Below are 23,076 nucleotides of genomic sequence, written 5' to 3'. Positions count from 1 at the left end.
AACCCAACGCCTGAGGGACTCCACTAATAACATTAGTCCATGAAGAGCAGTGTCCCACTCAACCATCCCTTTATCCATGCAGCAATTTGCCACCAATGCCACACTGCTGCAATTTGTGCAGCAGTCTTCATTGTGCAACAGTATCAAAGGCTTTTCTAAGATCCAAATATATGATATCCAAGTTATTCTTTGCTTCCAGTTCCTTTGTGACTACATCATAGTATCCAGTCAAATTTGTCATACAAGTCTACCCCTTAACAAACCCATGCTGTGTCCAAGCTATAACTGAGGTCTTGTCTAGATGAACCTGCAATGCTTCTTTAACTAGTGCCTCCATTAATTTCTCTGGAACAGAAGTTAAACTAACAGGTCTGTAATTACCTGTCTCCCCCTTTGATTGTCCTTTGTGGATTGTGGTCACATTTGCACATTTTCCAGTCCATGGGTACCTCCCCTGAGTCCAGGGAAGCTCTCATAATTATGGCCAAGGGTTTGCTTACTTCCTTTGCCGCCTCCTTTAATATAACTGGATAGATTCCATCCACCCCAGGTGCCTTTCTTGTGTTTATCTTCAACAATTTCTCCTCCACTTTACTCTCAGTTATTACAAGATTATCTAGCTTACTGCCAGAGTTGAATACACCTCTGGCATTCCCCTCCCTGAATAACTCCTTGTGTGAATGTAGATGGAAAATATTCATTTAGTTTGTTAGCTTCCTGAGCAGGATCATCAACAGTGGAACCATTGATAACAAATGGACCAATCTGATATGAGAGTTTACATAAGTAAAGAACTGTTTGCTGTTTTTCTTTGAATCTTTTGCCAAAGATTTCTCGTAATCTGTCTTTGCCTGCCTAATCCCCTTTGTTACTTGGTTACAAACTAGTTTATATCAATCATAGGCTTCTATGTTACCTCTTAATTTATATGTATCCCATGCATTTTTCTTCTCTGCCACATGTCTAATTAGTTCATCTGACCTCCATCATACACCAAATGTACCTATCAGTCTCTTATGTCAGTCTAATAAGGAAAGAGACACTAGTGTTTTGTTGCAATAAACATAAAGATTAGATGCAGTGTAAGCTGGTGGCCATGAATACACACAGTTTCTTACTGCACGTAAGGAGACTATAGTTCCATTATGTAGGTGAGTTTTGAGAATGCATATGGCATGTTTTGTTTAGGTTTGGAAGCCACATTTAACCTGGCAGATGTGCTCATGCTTTTAACCTAGTCGTGATTGGGCAGAGGCCAAACAAGCATATCAGGTTTTTTTTTTTTTTTTTTTTTTTTTTCTGAAAAAAAGTGTTTCGTTTTTAAAATTAAGGTTGCAGTATACCAATGGTTAGTTTGTTGCAATACTTATTAAATGTAGTGATTTATAATTTTAATTTAATTTAAATTTAAATGTTATGTTGTTCATAACAAAAAAATTGCTTTGAAAATCTTTTAGTCATTTGCATTTTGAAGTTAAAAAAAGTGTGCAACAATTAAAACTAATGAATGCACTTTAGAACTGTTTTGTCAGTTAAATAAATAAATAATAATCATGACAATAAACTATTTTATATAATAATTTGCCAATAAAATGAACAGTGCTTAATTTCTGTAGAAGGAGCAGCGGCCATCCAGCAAGAAACATTTGTTTACATTTTGTACTGCAAATAACAGTGCAAAGTTGAATTGGTTAGTTAGTTGGTTGGTTGGTTTAATTTTTTATGGTGCATTGGCACAATATTTGTAAAATAATAAGAGAAGTTTACCTCAATATAGATAAACTTCTCTTATTATATAGGCAATTAAAAATAAGAAAATTAATTTTCTTATTTTTAATTGCTGTGATCACGACATAGGGTCGAAAAGCGTTGTCAGCTTCAGGAAGAAAAATCATTCTGCAATTTTTTTGTTAAATTCTTTTAAATTAAGTTTCTTATTTTTAATTGTGTTAAATTGATTTTTAGTTGTGTTAAATTGATTTTTAATTATTTGTTACTCTAATGTAAGATTTTCGTTTTAATTTCTGGAGAGTATCATATGGAAGTGTTCTATGTACTATATTGAGGTAAACTTCTCTTATTATTTTACAAATATTGACCCGACTGGGCTAGCCAGGTGGGTAAAGTGCCTACTTGGCAACCCAAAGGTAGCGGGTTTGAATCCCGCCTCGGGCTTGGATCAGAGTAAAATGCAAAACTTTGGGAGTGCATCATGGCCACAGAAGCCGATGCGCCAACAACTAACAAAAAAAAAAAAAGAAAATATTGAGATCAACGTAGAACATGTTGAGCATTACAGTTCTGGTTCATACTATCTAATTGGCACAATATATAATTTTATATATTAAATTCCACTGCATGTTTCTCTGGAGGATTTATTGTCACCTTGTTCACCTTGGATCTACCAATATTTTTACTAATTTGAATGTATCATCTTATGGTCTCCACACATCACTATGTCATTTACTACCCTTCCCTTTGGATATCAGTCAACTCTTTCAAACATTTTCACCTAAGGATTTCATGGTGTTCATGACATGTTATCATCTTATTTTTCTACTGTTATTTTCCTCAGTCACCATTGGATTTATTCATTGTTATTAATGAAACTGTCTTTGGTTATCATCTAGCCATCTGTAACTGTTCACTTCCAATTTTGTGAATGTTTCTATCTTGGATTTTTTAAAAAAAAAATTATATAATGTAGTAAGGCTTTCCTTATACAGTCTCCAAAGCTTCTGATGCTTAATAACCCTACCGTTTGGACTTCAGTCAATTAATCTTGGCCTGTGTTCATCCTACATGCTCTTATTTTTAATGCTGGATTCCTTAACAGCTATTTTATTGCTTTTGGATCTACTAGACTTGTCACTCCCATACTTAATTACTTATATGAAATATGTATTATTATTTCATCTTTGAACTATTCTATTCTAATTTTCCAAATATTTTCAACCTTTTGTGTACAGAATCTAGCCATTCTAAGTATAATCTTTCAGCTATCTATTTGCACTATATACTTTTGTGTCACTAATTACACTGTACATTACTTTTTCCTTTCCTTTCCTTTGTTTCACTTGTATATCTTTTACCAAAAGCGATTATACAGGTCACTAATTTTATCCTCTTTTTATAGCTTTCTTTTAAGTCAGTTATACAGATCAGTCTAATCCGTATAACTGATCAGTTCCTACTACAGTTTTATATCTCGCCTGGATATTTTCCCCACTGTTTTATATCTCGCCTGGATATTTTCACCACTGTTTTTTCCTGCCTTAACTATTTATTACGCATTACTTGAAAATTACAGGTATCTACTTTGTACATCTGGTACTAGGCTTTCTCTTCCTGCTAACTCTCTCCTAGTCAGGGCCTTTTCTAAAAGAATGGGTCTTTTTATGTTCCCAGCTTGCCTGAGTATCCTTTAATTTCTTTTTCTCAGCTTTTTATCTTTCTACTTTCTACTTCTCTCTCATTCGTAAAGCTGTTAGTGTAATATGAGGGAGATACAAACATTCGTACTGTCCTTCACCTCTCATTATCTTTACCTTTTTTATCTACACTTTCATCCTTTCCCTCTCCTTGCTTCACTACTTTGCCTTATACCATTTGCTTGCATTATCTTCTAATTTTACATTCCTATACAAATTCTTTCAAATTTTGCTAAATTGCACCATTTGCTAATTCTCTCTCTCTCTCTCTCTCTCTCTCTTAGAACCACTTATTATTGCATCTAATTAAGTACTTATTTTAATTTTTATTACTATTTTGCTTCTTAATTTTACTTTAATTTCTTATGTTTTACAACATACACTGAATTGGGACTACTTCGTCTTTTTCATTCTCCACATCCCTGAGTGTAGTACCATACAATTGGTACGTGTCTCTTAATGCTACCCATATGCAGTACTTTGCATTGGTCAATGTTAAACTTCAGTTGCCACTTCTCAGCCCATCTTCCTAACTTTTCTAGACCTTTTGCTGTAGCATACTGTCTTTACTGTCATTAACAACCCTGCCTACCTTTGTATCATCTGAAAATCTGGACATTAAGCCTGGTATACCTTCATCGATATCATTGATAAATATGCAAAACAGCAATGGGCCCAGCATCAAACCCTGGGGGACTCCACTAATTACATTAGTCCATGTAGAGCAGTGTCCATTTATTACCACTCTCTGCTGTCTCCCATTCAACCATCCCTTTATCCATTGCAGCAACTTGCCGTTAATGCCATACCGCTCCAATTGTACAGCAGTCTTCCATGTGCAACAGTATCAAAAGCTTTCCTGAAATCCAAGTATATGATATCAAAATTATTTTTTGCATCCAGTTCCTTTGTGACCACATCATAGTATCCAATCAAATTGGTCAGACGAAACTTCCCCTTAACAAACCCATACTGCGTCTGAACTATTACTGCAGTCTTGTCTAGGTGATCCTGTATCACTTCTTTAACCAGTGACTCCATTATTTTCCCCAGAACAGAAATTAACCTAACAGGTCTATAATCATTTGTTTCACCCTTTGAACCCCCTTTGTGAATTGGTGATACATCTGCACATCTCCAGCAGTCCATTGGAATCTCCCCTGAATCTAAGGATGCTCTCATAATTATGGCTAAGGGTTTACTTACTTCCCTCGCTGCCTCCTTCAACATAACTGGATAGATCCTATCTGCCCCAGGTGCCTTTTTTATGTTTAACTTCAACAATTTCTCCTCCACTTTGCTCTATTATTACAAAATCATTTAGCTCCCTGTTAGAGTTTAGTAAACTTCTGTCCTCCTCCTTACAGAATTCCTCACGTGTGAATGTAGATCCAAATTACTCATTCAGTTTGTCAGCTATCTGAGCAGTATCATCAACAGTTGAACCATCAATATCAAGTGTGAAAAAACCTTGCTACCTACGCCTGAGACTGACTAACTCAGCCATGGAGTGAAAAATGCCCATTAAAGTTACTTGCGTCATTGACGGGATTCGAACTGGAGCTCTTTACACCTGGTGTGTGTGTGTGGGGGTGATGATACCACTGTGCTAACCATGCAGACATATTATAGGTAACAAGTAGAAGTTTAAATATCCCAGTTTTAAGTGTTATGCTAAGAAGTAAGTTAAGAGTAAAATGCTTGAGTCTAAGCAATGGCGAGGACATAGAAGAAGTTTATTAATACATTTGTTCTCCTTAAGTCTTTTGGAGAAATAAAGGCAATGTCTAAACTGGATAAAGCAGAGAAATTAAATGGTTACTGGTGTCTTGAGAGGATAGCAGGGGGTATAATGCATTACTATTTTTATTTAGTAATGTTAAATTATTATTATTACTTGATCATGCATAGAAGCAAGTAGCAACATCCCATAAAGTAGCCCAATTGTATATTTTTGACTTATGATTACATTGCCTTCTTGAGGAAAGAGCATAAAGTTGAAGATAAGTTGAAGTTAAACTAAGAACTCTGAATGTTCAGCCAATGTATACTAGTTACTGCTTGTTGATAGTCTAACCTTAGCATTGTTACCTTTCTGTGAGGTGATTTTTTTTTTTTTTCTATTCGTCTAGTAATATGTAAGTTGAAGAATTAAGGACTAGGGTTATCAATTAGAGTTTTTTATTAAATTTTATTGTGTTTTTATTGGTTTAAAATAATATCCTGAATATACAATGACCCTGAATATGTACTGCTGTCACAAAGACAAGACAGCAGTAATAGTTCATATACAGCATGGGTTTGTTAAGGGGAAGTCTTGTCTGACCAATTTGATTGGATATTATGATGTGGTCACGAAGGAACTGGATACAAAAAATAATTTTGATATCGTATATTTGGATTTCAGGAAAGTTTTTCATGCTGTTGCACATGGAAGAATGCTGTACTGGAGTGGTATGGCATTAAGGGCAAGTTACTGCAATGGATAAAGGGATGGTTGAGTGGGAGGCGGCAGAGAGTGGTAATAAATGGACACTGCTCTAAATGGACTAATGTTATTAGCAGAGTCCCCCAGATTTCAGTGCTGGGCCCATTGTTTTGTGTATTTATCAGTGATATCGATGAACATATATTAATCTTAATGTCCAAGTTTGCAGATGATACAAAGGTTGGTAGGGTTGTTAATGACAGTAAAGACAGTATGATACTGCAAGAGGTCTAGAAAAGTTAGGCAGATGGTCTGAGAAGTGGCAACTGAAGTTTAACATTGACAAATGAAAAGTACTCCATATGGGTAGCAGTAACCCAAGAGAAATGTACCAACTGTGTGGTACTACACTCAGAGATGTGGAGAATGAAAAAGATCTTGGGTTAATTGTGCAGTCAGATATGAATTTCTCTGAGCAGTGCAGATGGGCTGCCAGAGCAGGTCATGGAGTTTTGTCAATGATATACAGGGTAATCCACTACCAGTGCGACAAACTTGCAGGAGGTGTAGGGGGCACAAAGACGAATTGGAATCACATAGCATTGCAGGGTCCGAAATGTCTTCGTCATGCGGTAGAGGATGTTGAACGGGAGATTGCATGAACAGCGATCCTGCTGGAAGTCAGTATTTGCGAACCGGTTCCCGAGGCAGTAGGATGGACGAGTATTCAAACGTTGAACTGGCCGACATGCACCTTGCATATGGAGCTGCAGACTGTAACGGGTGCGCCGCTCTGCGCTTGTACCAGGAACGTTTCCCGCACAGGCATGCTCCTCATTATACGATTTTTGCACGTGTGCACAGAAGGTTACGTGAGACTGGTTGTTTCACGAGAGGTACCATGAATCGAGAGCGAACGACGAGGACGCCAGACAATGAGGAGAATGTCCTATGTCTTGCAGAAGGCAATCCGAGTACGAGTACTCGAGCGATAGGCCAACGATTGGGTATTTCCCAATCCACTGTATGGAGGATACTGTCAACAAACCAAATGAGTTCATACCATCTGCCACGCGTCCAATCATTGGAGCCTGTGATTATCCACTCCGGAGGACTTTTGCTACTTGGTTTTTTCAACAGAAACAGTTCACAAATGCTGACTTCCAGCAGGATCGCTGTTCACCCGACCTCCCGTTCAACGTCCTCTACCGCATGAAGAAGGCATTTCGGTTCCTGCAATGCTATGTGATTCCGATTCGTCTTTCTGCCCCCTACACCTCCTGCAAGTTTGTCGCACTGGTAGTGAATCACCCTGTATGGGACATTTTCTAGCAGAGACAAGGAGATGATTATCCATTTGTATAAAGCAATGGTCATGCCACACCTTGAGTACTGCATGCAGGTCTGGAGGCCTCATTTTAGGAAGGATGTAGAGTTGCTAGTATGAGTACAGAGTAGGGCAACAAGATTGTTGAGAGGCCAAAGGGTGCGCTTACAAATAAAGGCTTAAGTTCTGCAAGTTGCAGCATCTGGAGACTAGGCAACTGCGAGGTGATCTGATCAAGGTGTATAACGCCTTGAATGGTTTCAGCAGGCTCAATGCTGATGGTATACTTCCGCTTGCTCATATTAAGAAGCTGAGGGGGCATAGATTCAAATTGAGGAAAGACAGTTGGACTGCTCTAAATGGACTAATGCACATGAAAGAATGCTGTACAAATTGTTCCATCTGTTGTTGTGGAAGTTGATGACTTAAATAAATTTAAGGCTGAACTAGGCAAACATTTGAAGTGACCGGATGGGTGAAATGGGAAGCTTTTTTTTGGCCGATGCTGTGTAAGCTTGCTTTCTTGCCTCGTGTGCCTATGCTAAAAAAGAAGTCTTTTTGTTGTTTTTATTTGCATCCTTTACCAAAGATTTCTCGTAATCAGCCTTCGTTTGTCTAACCTCCTTTGTGACTTGATTACAGACTAGCTTATATCAGCCATAAGCAGATATTACTCCCTCTGGTTGCCAATCAAACATGTTGCTGTAGAAAACATGTTGCTGTAGAAAACGATCATGTAATAAATCCACAAAAGTCTTGCTAGTGTGCAAGTGACCAATCCACAAGCTCTAGTCATTATCTGGAAAGTTAAAATCCCTCATTACAAGACATTCTGATTTATTAGCCCACTCTATTTCTCTTCACAATTTTTCATTGTACCCATCAGAGTCATTAGGCCTACAACATACTCCTACTCTCATTTTCCCTTTCCCAGTGTTTGTCACACCAAACTGACTCAACATTGCACTGTCCACCCATGTCAACTGGATGCATTTCCTTAGATTTTGTGTTTCTTACTAACAGCATAACCCCCCCTCCTCCCTTCCTATCCTGTCTGTCCTTTCTGTACACATAGTATTCCCCAAATTTCAATTCTGCACTGCGATATTCCAACGATATCTGCCTTTGATGTCATGATCAGCACTTAAAATTTATTTACTATACTTCTAGCTTTGGTGTACATGCAAGTATTCATGCACCTGTTATTACTGTTAGTTACCCTGACACAGCCCATGTATTTACTTGTTCTATGATGACTCACAGAAGCTCTTGAAATCCCCAGAAACTTGCCCTTTAGGCTGCTGCTCATTACAATAGAAGCAGTGCAAGAATCACTTTTGATGCATGCGGCTACTGTTTATCTTTTAGAGTGCGAATTCCCCCAAGCTAGCAGTTTTCCAACCCACCTAACACTGGCTCAATAGCATCAGCAAATATTCTTGTAATATTGTTTCACTTTTTATGGTTAATTTTTTTGATTTGGAGGAAGTAAAATCTTTTATTGAACCAGTTTTTTGAAAGAATGATAAGGTCAGTTGCTTAATTTGCCTTACTTTTCTTTTCTGAAATAAATGTATAACTGGTTATTAGATCATATGGTTTTCTTTTGAATGCATATTGTCTTGCATCTGGTCTGTGTCAGAAACCATTTTTGTTTGAACTTTAAAACTTCCATATATATTACCAAAGTTAGTTTTTTTTCTTCTTGAAACACCATTTATTTTTTTTGCTCTCATTTACAGTACAGTAGTAAGAAAATATAAAGTTATTCATGTTTTATATAAATAGATTTTACACACAAAATATTTGCCTCACCTGCTCATGGACAACTATAAGTGAGAAAGTGTAACATGGGATTGTGAAGTTTTCGTGTGCATAACTTTAGATATTTGAGTGTGTAATGGCAGACAAGATGTAAAATAAATGCACCTAAATTGAAACATGCATTATAAGATCGCTTGTTATAGTAAGACATGTTGTTTAAATTACCAGTCACTCAAGTTGATTCAAATTCTGATATGCAGAATCTTCTTTGCATGCACATGGAGTCCATTTTCGGAATGACTTCTATAAAGATAAGTACTTCTTTGAATAAATGTTCACAATTGTCAGCTATTGCATTTTATGTGAATATTATAGAACAGTGATCTTCAACTTGTGGTCTGAACTACATTCAATTTGAAAAACTCTATAGTTTGCCGGCTGTTCATATGATTTTTTAAAAATTCAAAACTTATTATGTATTACTATATAAATTATTAGTTAATAAAACAGTCACATGAGCTGAAGGAATCTTTATGAAAACATGGAATCTCTGTGGGGAAATTACAATAATAAAAAGGGTTCATGGTGGTGAAAAGGTTTGGAACCTGTTATAGAGGTACAGTGATTTCACTGATACCCAGTATAACTTTTGTATTTTTATTATAGGTTTGAAGAAGAATTAAAATTACCTCAGCTGCCTGATATGACATTTGCCAATAATCTACTAAGAGTGCAGCACAAAGAAGGATTTGGAATTGAATTTAACTGTTTAGATGCACTACGGCTTGTTGACAACAGTAATGATTTAATGAAAGTGGCAGCTGCAAAGGTTTGGCAGCAAGCCAGGTAGGTCCATTTCTTATTAATATCTTTCTTAATGAGATGAGTTAATTGAACTTCTACACATAATGTTAATTTCATGAATCTATTTTGTTACATTGTTTTTGAATACAATAAATAGATTATTAGCATCATTTTTCAGTTTAAAGAATTTCTATGACAGCGGCTGTGCTGATAAATTGAGATTATGGGGTTTCATTAGCTGATTGTGAAAGTGACATTTCAGACCTATGGTGATCATCTTATTGTCAGGCTTCATTGCATGTTCTGTACTTTTAAGTTTCCATTATGGGAATTTTTTCCCATTATAGGAATTTATAGGAATTTATTGATATAAAGACTTAGAATATATATAAAAAATAGAATATATATATATATATATATAATATACATACTTAGCAATCCATGGTTTACATATATTTGTAAGTATATATATCTTTACCAGATCTTATATATACATACATATACTGCCACTCCCTGATTAACATAAGGGTTGCGTTCTGCAGAACTCTACGTAAGTTGGATTTTACGTAAGTCGGAATTTCCCCCATGCTTGTGCAGCACTTGCAACTGTGCTTGCTGAATTGATTGAATCAAAAAAGAATTTTTGACAAAGATGTGAATAGAATTATTTATTGTATTTATTCAATTTTTTTATTTCATGTGCAGGAAAAATTACAAAAGCATGCAATTTAAAAAAATTTCAAAATTATAAAATTACAAAAAAAAAGAGGAGACAGGCATAACATCAGTAAGTTTTACCTCTTGAGCATCGTTGCCAGAATCAACGTCTTCAGCTGATGAGTATGCCCGCTGCAGAGGTTAAGGGCTATGGAGATTTAGAAGGAGTCGGCCCCTCAACCTTATGAAAGAACATATTAATGGATGATTGGGTGGTGGCTTTTTTTCTTTTCATTGTAGATTTCTTTGTAGCAAGCAAGCATATCATTCACCCCGCTGTTATCTTTTAAGAATCATTTGCTGTCAGTATCCATCTTTTCAAACCTTGCCGATGCAATTTCACGAAATGCCATTGCCATCTCTCTCTGGTGATGAAGCATCTCGGCTCCTCATTTGGTTCATTAATGTTTAAGGTGGCGTGGTAAATATTGTAAGATTTCCAAAAGTCTCGTGACGTAAAATTTTTCTCACCATCTACTGCGGACACTGCTTGAGCAAATGTGCGTAAATAGTATGCATTTAAATTCGAAATAACACCCTGATCCATAGGTTGGATGAGTGAAGTCGTGTTTGGCGGTAGAAATATGACTCTCACATTCATATTGAAATCATCTAGATGTGCAAGATGTCCAGGAGCATTATCTAATAGAAGCAAAATCTTCCTAAATATTGTAAAGGAACATCGTTGTCTTTACAATATTTTTCAACCTCTGGAATGAAAAACAGCATTTAAACCAATTCTCAAAGAGAGATATTGTTATCCATGCCCTCTGTTTCAATCAGAAATGCACGGGTAGGATGGCTTTATTGATGCCCTTAAATGCACAAGGATTTTTAGGATGGGAGACAAGCAGTGGTATTAGTATGTAATCTCCCACTGCATTACTCCCAAGCAAGAGCGTGGCCCTATCTTTTGAAACTTGGCATTGTCTTTTCCACTTGGCAATGTATATTCGATCTGGCATTCTTCTCCAATACAGAGCAGTTTTGTCGAAGTTAAAAATTTGCTGCGTTAAATAGACGACTTCATCAATAATTTTTTCCATCACATCACAAAATTTCTCTGCAGCTGGAATCGGCACTGGCAATTTCACTGCTTACTTTAATGTTTTGGAAACCAGCGCGATGCTTGAACCTATTAAACCACCCGTTGCTTGCCACAAACTTGGCTTGGGGTTCGCCGTACTTATCTTCATAAATACTTCTTGCTTTTGCTTGAATGGCCTTTGGTCTCAGGGGAACTTGCTTCTGAATCTGATTTTCAATCCATATTATTAATATAGCTGTTCTATCTTCAATATAGCACCTGAACACTGTTGACCTTAAGTGCATTGATCCTTTGACATGTTCTTTTATACACGCACTATCCTTTAAAATAGTTGTTGTTGTTATTTGGTTTTTTAGGAGCCTTAGCAACTAAGGCCATATTGCTCCGGGGATATGCGGTGGTCATTTCCTGACCTTTCCACATTCTCCGTATTTGGTGGACACGGGCTAGAACCCCGGTCTAATCAAGAAGCATGTGCTATGCACTGCTGCTCTTGCCCACCTGGCTACAGAGGCGCCTTTAAAATAGTATTCACTGTTGAAGCAGCAAGACCTAATTCTCTTGCAATAGATGGCAAACATTGTCCTTCTTAATCATTTTCATCTTTATTTCTAAATCAATTTTGTTTCATTTCCTGGCACTTCCAGCACTTGCACTTTCCGTTGGTCCCTTTCCCTTCATCATTCTAATATGTAAATAGGAATGAAGAGAAGTTTCTGAAAATTTGTTTTTTATATGATTGAAAATTTCAGTGAAGGGGAACACATTTCGCTATAATACTGTAACTTAAAAACTCACAGAATTCCAGTTATCGGTATTATTGCAAATGCAATAAGATCACGTTTACTACCTGTTTATAATAGATTGCGCTAACAGAAAAGCCCAATAATCCAGAAAGTGCAAATTGTTTTTATTGTTTTTCGGTCGTGACCTCCAGAAACATGCTTTAGAAAAATATCACAAAGGCTTTCAAAATTGATTCTTATAACAGGAACATATGATAACGATGAAAGTGTAGTGCAATTTCCATTATAAATATGACCTTTTAGAGAGATAAATAGTTTAGTAATATAGCAAAAATTTTCAACTTCCAAGGACTTGGAATGAATTACAAAAAAAAAAACAATATATTATTGGGTACACATTACGATATTTTTACAATACCTCCATTTATCCTTACAGATGCAAAATACATTTCCATATTTTTTTCAGTTTGTACTGGCCCGCAAAAACTTACGTCAAGTCGAATTTCCGTCAGTTGAGTATTATGTAAGTCGGGGAGTTCCTGTATACATATATCTTTACTTTCTGAATCTGAAGAAAGCTATGATCTTGGTAAGATTTTGAGAAAGACATGGAAAACAGATATCAGGAGAATGGGGAAAAAATGTTTAACTAAATAGTTAAAAAAAAAATCTCAGAACGGAGGGAAAAATCATAACTGAGATAATAATCAAAAGGGACAAGGTGAAGTTAAAACAGAAAGAGAAGGTTATTTTACAAGTGTCGGAGTAAATACTTTGATTTCTTAAGTGAAGGATCTGAAGGCATCAATGAAGGGGAAAAAAATAAAAAATGGGGAAAATTATGGAAAATAACAAATATGTATAGGCAGCAGATAAAGATAAAAATTAGAAGCAAAATGCTGGAAGGAAAATAACACCAACTATCACATTATTCAGAGGTCAATTTTTGAAGGACAGATTTGAAAACAGTGGAGCAAACCATTAATTGTTTACCAACACATAGAAAAGGAAGTACATAATGCCAGTGTGGAAATTACAGTGCAATTTCACTCTTTAGTGACCAGGTAAAGTTCAGGTAAAATTATAAAATTCATTCAAGTATCTGACAAATAAGCAGGTTCAGAGGACTGCATCAAAATTAAAAAGGAACAATTTTTTTTTCTTTTTCTTTCTTTTTTTTTTTTTTTTTTACTAACAGAATTCAGAAATTGCAAATATAAAAATGTAATAAAGTCTCTGTAAAAAAAAAACCTAAGAAAGCATTAAAAAAATGATTAAGGTTAAAGTTGAATTGGGACAAGGCTGCGTCTTAATATCACTTCTTTTTTTTTATAATTTTCATGGGCCACTGAATGAAAGAATGTGGATTACTGACAAATTTAGTGTGGGAGTGTAAAAATTTAGACAATTTAATATACGAAATTTTTAGAAATCTTCAAGTACCGTGTTAATGGACTAGAAAGGAATAGCGAAAGCTTAAAAAGCGGTACTCACCTTGAAATTAATCTGCGATGGTTTACTTAGGAAGCGTGGTTAATGTTTAAGTTGAATTGTTGAATTGAAAATTAAAAGGGAGGGAAGTAGGTAAAAGTTGACTGAGTTAAATAGGCGCAAGGAAATAGAAGTGTACACATCCAATCCTTGGTTGTCATCGAAATAAAGAGAAGAAGGAATGATTAAAAACTTGGCTTCATCGGATTCACTTACATAGTTTTTAATCATTCCTTCTTCTCTTTATTTCGATGACAACCAAGGATTGGATGTGTACACTTCTATTTCCTTGCGCCTATTTAACTCAGTCAACTTTTACCTACTTCCCTCCCTTTTAATTTTCAATTCAACAATTCAACTTAAACATTAACCACGCTTCCTAAGTAAACCATCGCAGATTAATTTCAAGGTGAGTACCGCTTTTTAAGCTTTCACAATTTAATATGAAAATTAGTTACAAAACCAAAGTTACAAAAGTTGGGAGAGACAAGGAATATCATAAAAACATAAACTAAATGACCAAATTGGGAACTATCTAGTAATTTTTCTCTCTGAGAACAGTCTTTTATGAGGATCAGACATTGAAGTAACATTAAATTAAATAGAAAGTATAGGATTTGTCTTTTGATAATTTAAAAAATAAATTTTTTAAATTATCTATATACGGTCGATTCCGGTTATTTGGGACACATGGGATAATACATTTTGGCCTGATTAAGCGGCTGCCCCAGTTATGCGAAGTTTCATGTAAATAGTTAAAAATACAGCTTTATGACTGATTTTCTGTACAATCAAATCATGTTGCAGTGGACTCACCATAGTAAAGTGTCGTTCACTATACGATATGTAGTAAGCACTAGTCATTGCGATCACATTTGTGAATTGAATTTTAATTCTATTAAACAGCGATTCTAATTAGCGAAAATAGAGGAATATTATGCACAGGCTATAAAAGTAAAGGTATATTAAAGGTATATTAAGTACAAATTTACACTTTATTACCTTACCAATTAAAAAATTAAACAATACATGAAGAATATTTTCCACAGGTTAGCAAAATAAAAATAAATTTATGCTTGTGTGCATAGCTTAATTAATACATACTGTAATATATACATACTAACTAGTTGATATTTCTATTCACTAACATTTGTGGGCGGGGATTAAAATTTAAAACAGTAAGAAAGATAAGCAATCAATAACAAAGAATATGGCACACACAAATAGCAAGTAACACGATATGTGCAAGTGAGAACAGAGTAACAAGTTACGAAGCTTAAAAAAATAGGAATGAAGAGAAGATTCTGAAAATTTATTTTTTTATATGATTGAAGATTTCATGGAAGTGTAAACACATTTCACCATAATAACCCACACAATTCCAGCTGTCTATATTATTGCAAATTCAATAAGATCGAGTTTACTATCCATTTATAATAAATTTATAATAGATTGCACTAATAGAAAAGCCCAGTAAGCAGGGAACTGCGAATTGTTTTTATTGTTTTATGGTTGTGACCTCCAGAAATCGGACCGAACCATTTGGTATGGTCAGAGACAAATCGTAGGGTAATTTCGAGTGCTGCAGTCTCCTGCCCTGATTAAATGGCATGTTATCCCAATTAAGTGAAGTAAACGCTGGCTATATTCTCAATTGTGTTCTGTTCTTTAAGATTTGTCCCAAATAAATGGCTGCCCTGATTAATCGGTGGCCCAAATAACCGGAATCCACTGTATTAATACGGAGGCTGTTTTATTGACTCACTGTGAGCCTGTGAACAATAGGCCTAACCGATCGAGCTGAAAGCGGTCTCAAATTGAAGATATATCTACCTAGGTGTGCAGAAAGATGGCAAAATTTAAAAATTCTGAATAGTTTTATTTTACAGAATGGGCCAGTTTTTTACTACAATCGAGAATAGTTCAACATTCACTTCATAGATGGAGCCACAGGAAGGTGTTAACTGTTAAACAAAGTTGTCTAAGTTGATAAGGCATTTTTTTCCGATAACAATTTGCACTTTAACTATTTAACTGATTAACAATTTGCACAATTGTTCCATTTGTTCTGAAAAAATAATAATAGGACAGCTAGAGGAAAAACTGCTAGCAATTGCAAAATTTTCGCAACGGGTACAGCTTGCTGTAGGCCCAAACGATCTGTTCTCAAATTGAAGGTATTTCTTCCTAGGTGTGCAGCAACATGGGAATATATAAAAATTCCGAATAGTTTTATATTACAGATGGGCCAATTTTTTCTACTAGCCCTGCCTACCTTAAAAGAAAGAACTAATCATTAGGATTCCATTGCACTGCTCTCACTGCTCACTATATGACCCCACATTGCGCAAGCCAGCTCATACACTCATTGCCATTTGTTACATTTAATGCAGTTAGAACTCATCATTTTATCATTATCAACTTCCAGTTTATTTGTTTTTTTGTTTTGAAGTTATTTAAGGATTTAGAAGTATGTTACAGTCAGAACGCGGAAGACGTATCCATCACCATACTACTCTGACTGGTCGTGTTGAACATACCTTGTGGCAAAGAAGAAACACGCATTTTTGTGTTTCTGCAAATGTATTCAGGATCGACTTTAAATGTGCATTTAAGGATCTGAAAGATTTAATGTCACAGTGTTGGCTTTCTTAGTGAAAGGTGTGTTCGTTGTCAAGCCTTACATTTTTAAGTGTGAAAAGCATTAAAGGGGTTCATTTTTCTACATGTTGTCAGAACGGTAAAGTTTCGTTGCTAGCAACTGAAATGCCTGCTTATGTAAGTCCTTATACACACGACAATGAATTATCCAAAAATTTTCTTGAAAATATCAGGCACGCTGATGGAACTGATATTCGGGTGACACTCAAGTCAAGTGGACCCAATCTCGGCAAAGTCCGGATGGTTTGTGACAGCCAAATCCTCTGCTGGAACTGTTAGTAATCCTGGGTATTATGCCCATGCACAAGCACACTGCGGGTGACCGCCCAGGTGTGTACCAATGTAAGCAGGGTTTGAGGTGTGCGCCCATACCACTTGGAGTAATGCTGCCCCTCTGTGTTACCAGGCAATACTAGGTGATAGATGACTCTCATCGGCCCCGGGTGCCAAGCGTTCCGTGGCCAAGCGATTTCAGTGCGTTCGTTAAAGCGATCCTCCTAAAGAGCTTTTGCCAGATATAGATTCTTTTTCGTTCTAAATACCGTTTTCCTCATTTTCTATTAGAGTAGCTCTTTCGCACTACAAGTAGTAGGCAAAGGCCCAGAAAGGAAAGTCACCTTTCTGTTTCTTTTTCTTATTTCACTAACACAACTAACAGCCGCTTGGTCACCTCGTGGCACTGCTCCTGCCTCCCCGTGGCGGGGCCGGAAACCTGGAAGGAAAAGTTATCCTTCCGGGGCCAAAAGGAGCAATTATGGATACCGAAAATTTTCCACCTCTCAAGACTGTAAATCCTGCTTCTTTGGATTTGCAACAAACTGACTCTGACTATCAAACACGGAAGAGGATGAAAACAGATGTACCTCAAATGGAATATCCATCTTTCCTCATACTGCATTCCCTAACGAATCAGTCTTTGGGTACTTTGTCTCCTTTTTATATACAGAAATGTCTAGAAAGTGTAGCCGGATCACCAAAAATGGTAAGAAGACTGAAGTCTGGCGACCTATTAGTCGAAACCACCAATCGTAAACATTCTGAGTCCCTTCTGAAACTTACATCGTTTGGTGGAGTTCCTACTAAAGTATCTCCTCATGCTACCCTGAATAGCTCCAAAGGAGTAATTTCCGAATGGGATCTGTTGAACGTCAAAGAGGAGGAAATTGTTCAAGAACTCCAAGACCAGAAAGTTACTGAAGCAAGACGAATAATGGTGAAGAAAGATGGAGAATTTGTTCCTACTCGTAGCATCATTCTCACATTTTCTACACCAAACCTTCCTTCAGCAGTAAAAGCAGGATACTTAAACTGTCGCATCCGTCCTTATATACCCAATCCTATTCGATGCTACAAGTGTCAGAAGTTTGGACATTCCCAAACTGTCTGCCGAGGAGATTCAGTTTGCTCAAACTGCAGATCAAAAGAACATGTCCATACTGATTGTAATGCTGAATCATTACGGTGTCCAAACTGCAAAGGCAACCATTCAGCCTTTTCCAGATCCTGCGAGCAATGGAAGCTGGAGAAAAAAATCCAAAAATACAAAGTGGAGAACAAGGTCACATACCCTGAAGCCAGAAAGAACCTACTACAAAACATGCCTAAGCGTACATATGCTGAAGCATCCAAAAGACAACAAACAGTTTCAACGCAAACAGATATATCAGTCCCACCAAAAGTGTCAATTTCTGATTGGGCTCGATCATTGCTATCACCTGCATCACAGCCAACAAAACACCAAACAGTAGATAGGACAAACAATACCCCGATCTCGATACCATCCACTGCTAAATTAGATCCAGTTACTGCAGATCAGAAGGAAAATTCAGTTCATGTTAGAAAGAAATTATCTGATAACACAGCTATGGATATTGCAGAAAACAATACTTGTAATGAACCTATCCTAGATCTTCATGCACAAGACGACATAGACACACGTCCAGTCTTTCCAAAAAAGGACAAAATAAAAATTGACCGTCACAAGCAAAGTAACATTAAAAAACAGACAGATTCAACTTCTAATTCAAAACCAACACAATGAACAACATAATTCAATGGAATTGCAGAGGCTTTCGTAGCAACATAGACGATATATATGAACTAATTGATCGTTATCATCCTGTGAGCATATGCCTACAAGAAACAAATCTAACACCACAAGTGTCCGTGTCAGTTAAATATTACACTGTTTTTCGACAAGACAGGACAAACAGTGCTCATGGTGGAGTGGCCATACTCATAGACTCAAGGGTTCCTTGTAAACAAATTCCTCTTCAAACTGCCTTAGAAGCTGTTGCGGCTCGTGTAATGATTGGCATTTCTTTAACGATCGTTTCAATATATCTCCCTCCCAATCAGCAATGTACGATTCATGAACTAGAAAACCTTGTTTTGCAATTACCGTCACCAGTTTGCCTATTAGGAGACTTTAATGGACATCATACACTATGGGGATCCCCCGTCTCAGACAGACGCGGAGAACTCATTGAGACACTACTAGACAGACAGAATTTAACATTACTGAACACAGGTTTACCCACTTACATTCATTTTCCTACTGGAACACCATCTGCAATAGACCTCTCAATCTGCTCTCCGATCCTCTTCCCAAGTATCGAATGGACAACACTTGACAATCCTCTCAACAGTGATCACTATCCAGTAATATGCAGAATTCAAACCACGAACTCCAAAACAACTGATCCACAAATGAAATGGAAATTTTCTAAAGCAGACTGGACTAAATATAAAAATCATATCTCTTTTGATGATCACATCATTGAGTCTGCCTCTATCAATACTGTCACAAAACATATCACAATGCAGATACTATCAGCTTCAAAGGTTGCCATCCCACAGTCTCAATTAAGAAATCGTAGACATACCAACCACTGGTGGAACGATGACTGTAATAAGGTGAAAAGAGAAAAGAATGCAGCATGGAACTTATTCCGAAAATGCCCTACCACTGCCAACCTTATCAATTATAAGAAACTTAAAGCCAAAGCACGGTACATCAGGCGAAAGGCTAAAAAAGACTCTTGGATAAAATTTGCTTCAACAATCAATAAAGACACTGATGCCAGAATAATATGGAAAAAAATAAGGCAGCTAAATGGTAAATACCCTACATTACCTGCACCTATTTTTAATTGGAATGGGAAGGAGATCTCTAATCCCGAAGATATTGCAAATGCCTTAGGAACAGTGTTCTCTGAATTGTCCGCCTCCATCGCATATCATCCATCATTCCAAAAAATTAAAGCCGATACTGAAAAATTCAAACTAAATTTCAAAACTACCCGCTGTTTACCCTATAATCAACCGCTCACTCTATCAGAATTGAAAGAATCTATAAATATGTCCCACAACAGTGCCCCTGGCCCTGATGGAATTTACTATGTAATGCTTAAAAACCTAGATCAGCAATCGTTATCCTCTCTACTGAAATTTTACAATCGGATATTTTATGAACACACATTTCCTAGCTCCTGGCAACATTCATATGTAATTGCTATCCCTAAACCAGGAAAAGATCATTCGATCCCTAACAACTACAGACCGATTTCTCTAACCAGCTGCTTAAGTAAAACTTTAGAAAAAATGGTGCACCGTCGATTGACGTGGTACCTTGAGTCTAGAAACATAATCAGCGACAATCAGTTTGGCTTTCGGAAGAAGAGATCATCCTTAGATCTCATGATAAAGGCTGAATCAAATATAAGAAACGCTTTTATCAGGAATCAACATCTCGTCATGGTGTGTCTTGATATAGAAAAAGCTTTCGACACCACATGGCGTTATGGAATCCTAAAGGATCTCCATTCTATGGATATGAAAGGGCATTTACCATATTTTATCCAAAACTTCCTTTGCCACAGGACATTCCAAGTTCGATACCGGCAGGCTCTGTCTCACACATACAGACAAGAAGAAGGTGTCCCTCAAGGCTCTGTCCTCAGTGCCACTCTATTTGCTATACGAATTAACAATATCACAAACAGCATTCCAAACACTGTTGACTCATATATTTATGCTGATGATCTTACCTTGTCCTGCCATTCTCAGACTATAAATTATATTGAGAGGCAATTACAAATATCAATAAATAATATTGAACTATGGATGACACAAAATGGATATCGACTATCAAAACACAAATCTATGGCCACACACTTCTGCAACAAGCGGAAAATGCATCCAGAACCCGAGTTACACTTGGCCAATCATCCTCTTCCAATCGTTAACAGTATTCGTCTCCTAGGGCTAATTTTTGATAAAAATCTAAATTTTCAGGAGCATGTTAAACACCTACGAACCACCTGCCTTAAGAAAATTAACATACTTCGGGTCGTCTCCAGTACATCTTGGGGTGCAGACCGGTACACCCTGCTCCACATGTATAGGTCTCTAATTAGATCTCGCCTAGATTATGGAGCGCCTGTGTATGACTCTGCTAGAGAGAGTACTTTGGCTCGTCTTGCTCCAATCCAACACGCTGCCCTTAGGATTGCCCTGGGTGCATACAGAACATCACCTGTTCAAAGTCTGTATGTTGAGGCTCACGAACCTCCATTCAGTATCAGGAGAAAGATGTTACTGTTAAACTACTCGGCTAAAATTAAAAGCATCCCCACTCATCCTATTTGGCCACTACTGTATGATCCGCAGTGGAGAACACACTATGGAAACAAACCCAGAACAATCCGACCTGCCGGTATCAGATTACAGAACCTATTAGAATGCTAGAATATTTCCTTTCATAATATCATCAGAGATTTAAAAGACCCGGATCCCCCATGGATTACCTTAACTGTTTCATATGATGATTACTTTGAAAAATGGGGAAAAGGTGTTCTAGCCGCTGTTAACATCAGACAATTGCATCTTGTCCATGAAGAAAATTATTCCCACTTTTCTAAGATCTACACTGACGGTTCAAAGTCTGGCAATAAAGTGGGTGCAGCTGCTATCTTCCCTAATACAACTGTTTCTATTCCACTTCCAGCTGAATGCAGCAGCTACACTGCTGAACTCTATGCAATTAAACTTGCCCTGGAAAATATTTCCCTCCTGTCAACGAATAAAAGTATAGTGTACACTGATTCCAAGAGTGCTCTCTTAGCTCTCACAGACACCTCTCCTTGCAATCCTTTGGTAAAGCTAATAAGACAAGAACTGATACATCTCCATGAGCAACATTGCACTATTGTCTTCTCCTGGATCCCAGGTCACAGCGGTATTCCTGGAAATGAGTGCGCTGATGATGCCGCAAAGCATCCCTCCAACGTAGCCTTATCAAATGATCTTGTTCCCTATCCTGATTATAAACATAAAATACAAGAAATATGTATGGAACAATGGACTCTTTTGTGGAAAAAGCAAACACATAATAAACTGTTTCAATTTAAACCCGAACCACAACTATGGACCTCTAGCCTCCGTAAAATCAGAAAGGAAGAAGTACTTCTAGCCAGAACCCGAATTGGCCACACTCACCTTACTCATCTGTTTCTGCTCACAGGAAATGATCCCCCTCAGTGCACGCACTGTTTGCAGCCGTTATCAGTGAAGCACATTCTGATTGAATGTAGCTTGTTTGACACTGCCCGACAGACTACTTTCAGCTCCATCTCAAACCCCTTGTCTCTCAACAGCATCATAGGTAATGACGCAAAACTCTCCGAATTTTTCACCTACTTGAAAAAAATTAAAATGTATGACCAACTCTAATTGCTCCCAGAGCAGTTATCACACGTACACTTAATTGCTTTGATAGGCGCAATATGGCCTATGTAGCCCTTGCGCCAGAAATCCCATAACAACAACAACATGACTCTCATCAACCGGTGCAATACCACCACTTTGTTTATTGGAGGCTTGAAGTTGTGGAACCCATGTTTAGTCTCCAGAGCTAAGTTCCAGTCAACCCTTCCCCATCTCTTCCATCATGCAGTATGATTGATGACTTTTGGGGTTATGATGAACATCATGGCGAAATCCAATCTTTCTTACATTTCGAGGGGACAGCTCTAAAACGGTGTTTGCAGGCCGGCCGTTAGTTAGTACACCGGACCGAATCTATTGGTAACTCTTTAGGAGGCTTCCAGATCAGCTAGTGTATAATCTTGCTACCTCTACTCTGTCAGATAGTGACTGGAGGGAGTTCGAGTAGTGTGTATGCAGGGGGCATTGTCAAGGCCATGTTATGTCAAGGATCTGGATATATTCTTACCATGTGTATGCCACATGCAAAAATTTCATTACTTCATACAGCATGCCCCCCCCCACACTTTTTCTTACTATTTAATACACCACGAATTGTCAAACTAATAGAGTAAGCTTATCTGCGAAAATATCTAAACCTCCAAAATACTTCCTAGTTCATTTTCCAAATAAACATGGTCTCAGTTCTAATCTCAACGATGTCCATTTCCACTTGCAGTCTGCCAAACCCCATGTACTTTTTCTGACAGAATCTCAGTTATCAGTTGATTCAACTACTGCTCATCTCAGTTGCCTATATAATTCCTTTCACTTCAAAGGTGGAACTTGTGCATATGTCTATTGTGATATTCCCTGTCAGAGACTTGGTAATTTGGAATCTCCTCTTTTCGATCTTCTCTGGCTTAAAATCTCTCTATCTCATTCTGTCAAAT

At 37.2% G+C, this 23,076-nt stretch overlaps 1 protein-coding gene across 6 annotated transcripts in view; it reads left to right on the top strand.

The window, feature by feature from the left end:
• Nucleotides 1-23,076, top strand: part of LOC150088229 (TIP41-like protein) — a 299,210-nt gene that overhangs the window by 64,501 nt on the left and 211,633 nt on the right. For all 6 annotated transcript variants that reach the window (XM_090370642.1, XM_090370645.1, XM_090370640.1 and 3 more), the window contains one exon: nt 9,617-9,796. In XM_090370642.1, the coding sequence (XP_090226768.1) occupies nt 9,617-9,796 (180 nt within the window). The remainder of the gene's footprint in view (nt 1-9,616; nt 9,797-23,076) is intronic.

The sequence above is a fragment of the Mastigoproctus giganteus genome, chromosome 3 (assembly GCF_048544385.1).
Source record: "Mastigoproctus giganteus isolate SK-2022 chromosome 3, ASM4854438v1, whole genome shotgun sequence".
Taxonomy (NCBI): domain Eukaryota; kingdom Metazoa; phylum Arthropoda; class Arachnida; order Uropygi; family Thelyphonidae; genus Mastigoproctus; species Mastigoproctus giganteus.
This window is presented reverse-complemented; position numbering and strand designations above follow the sequence as displayed.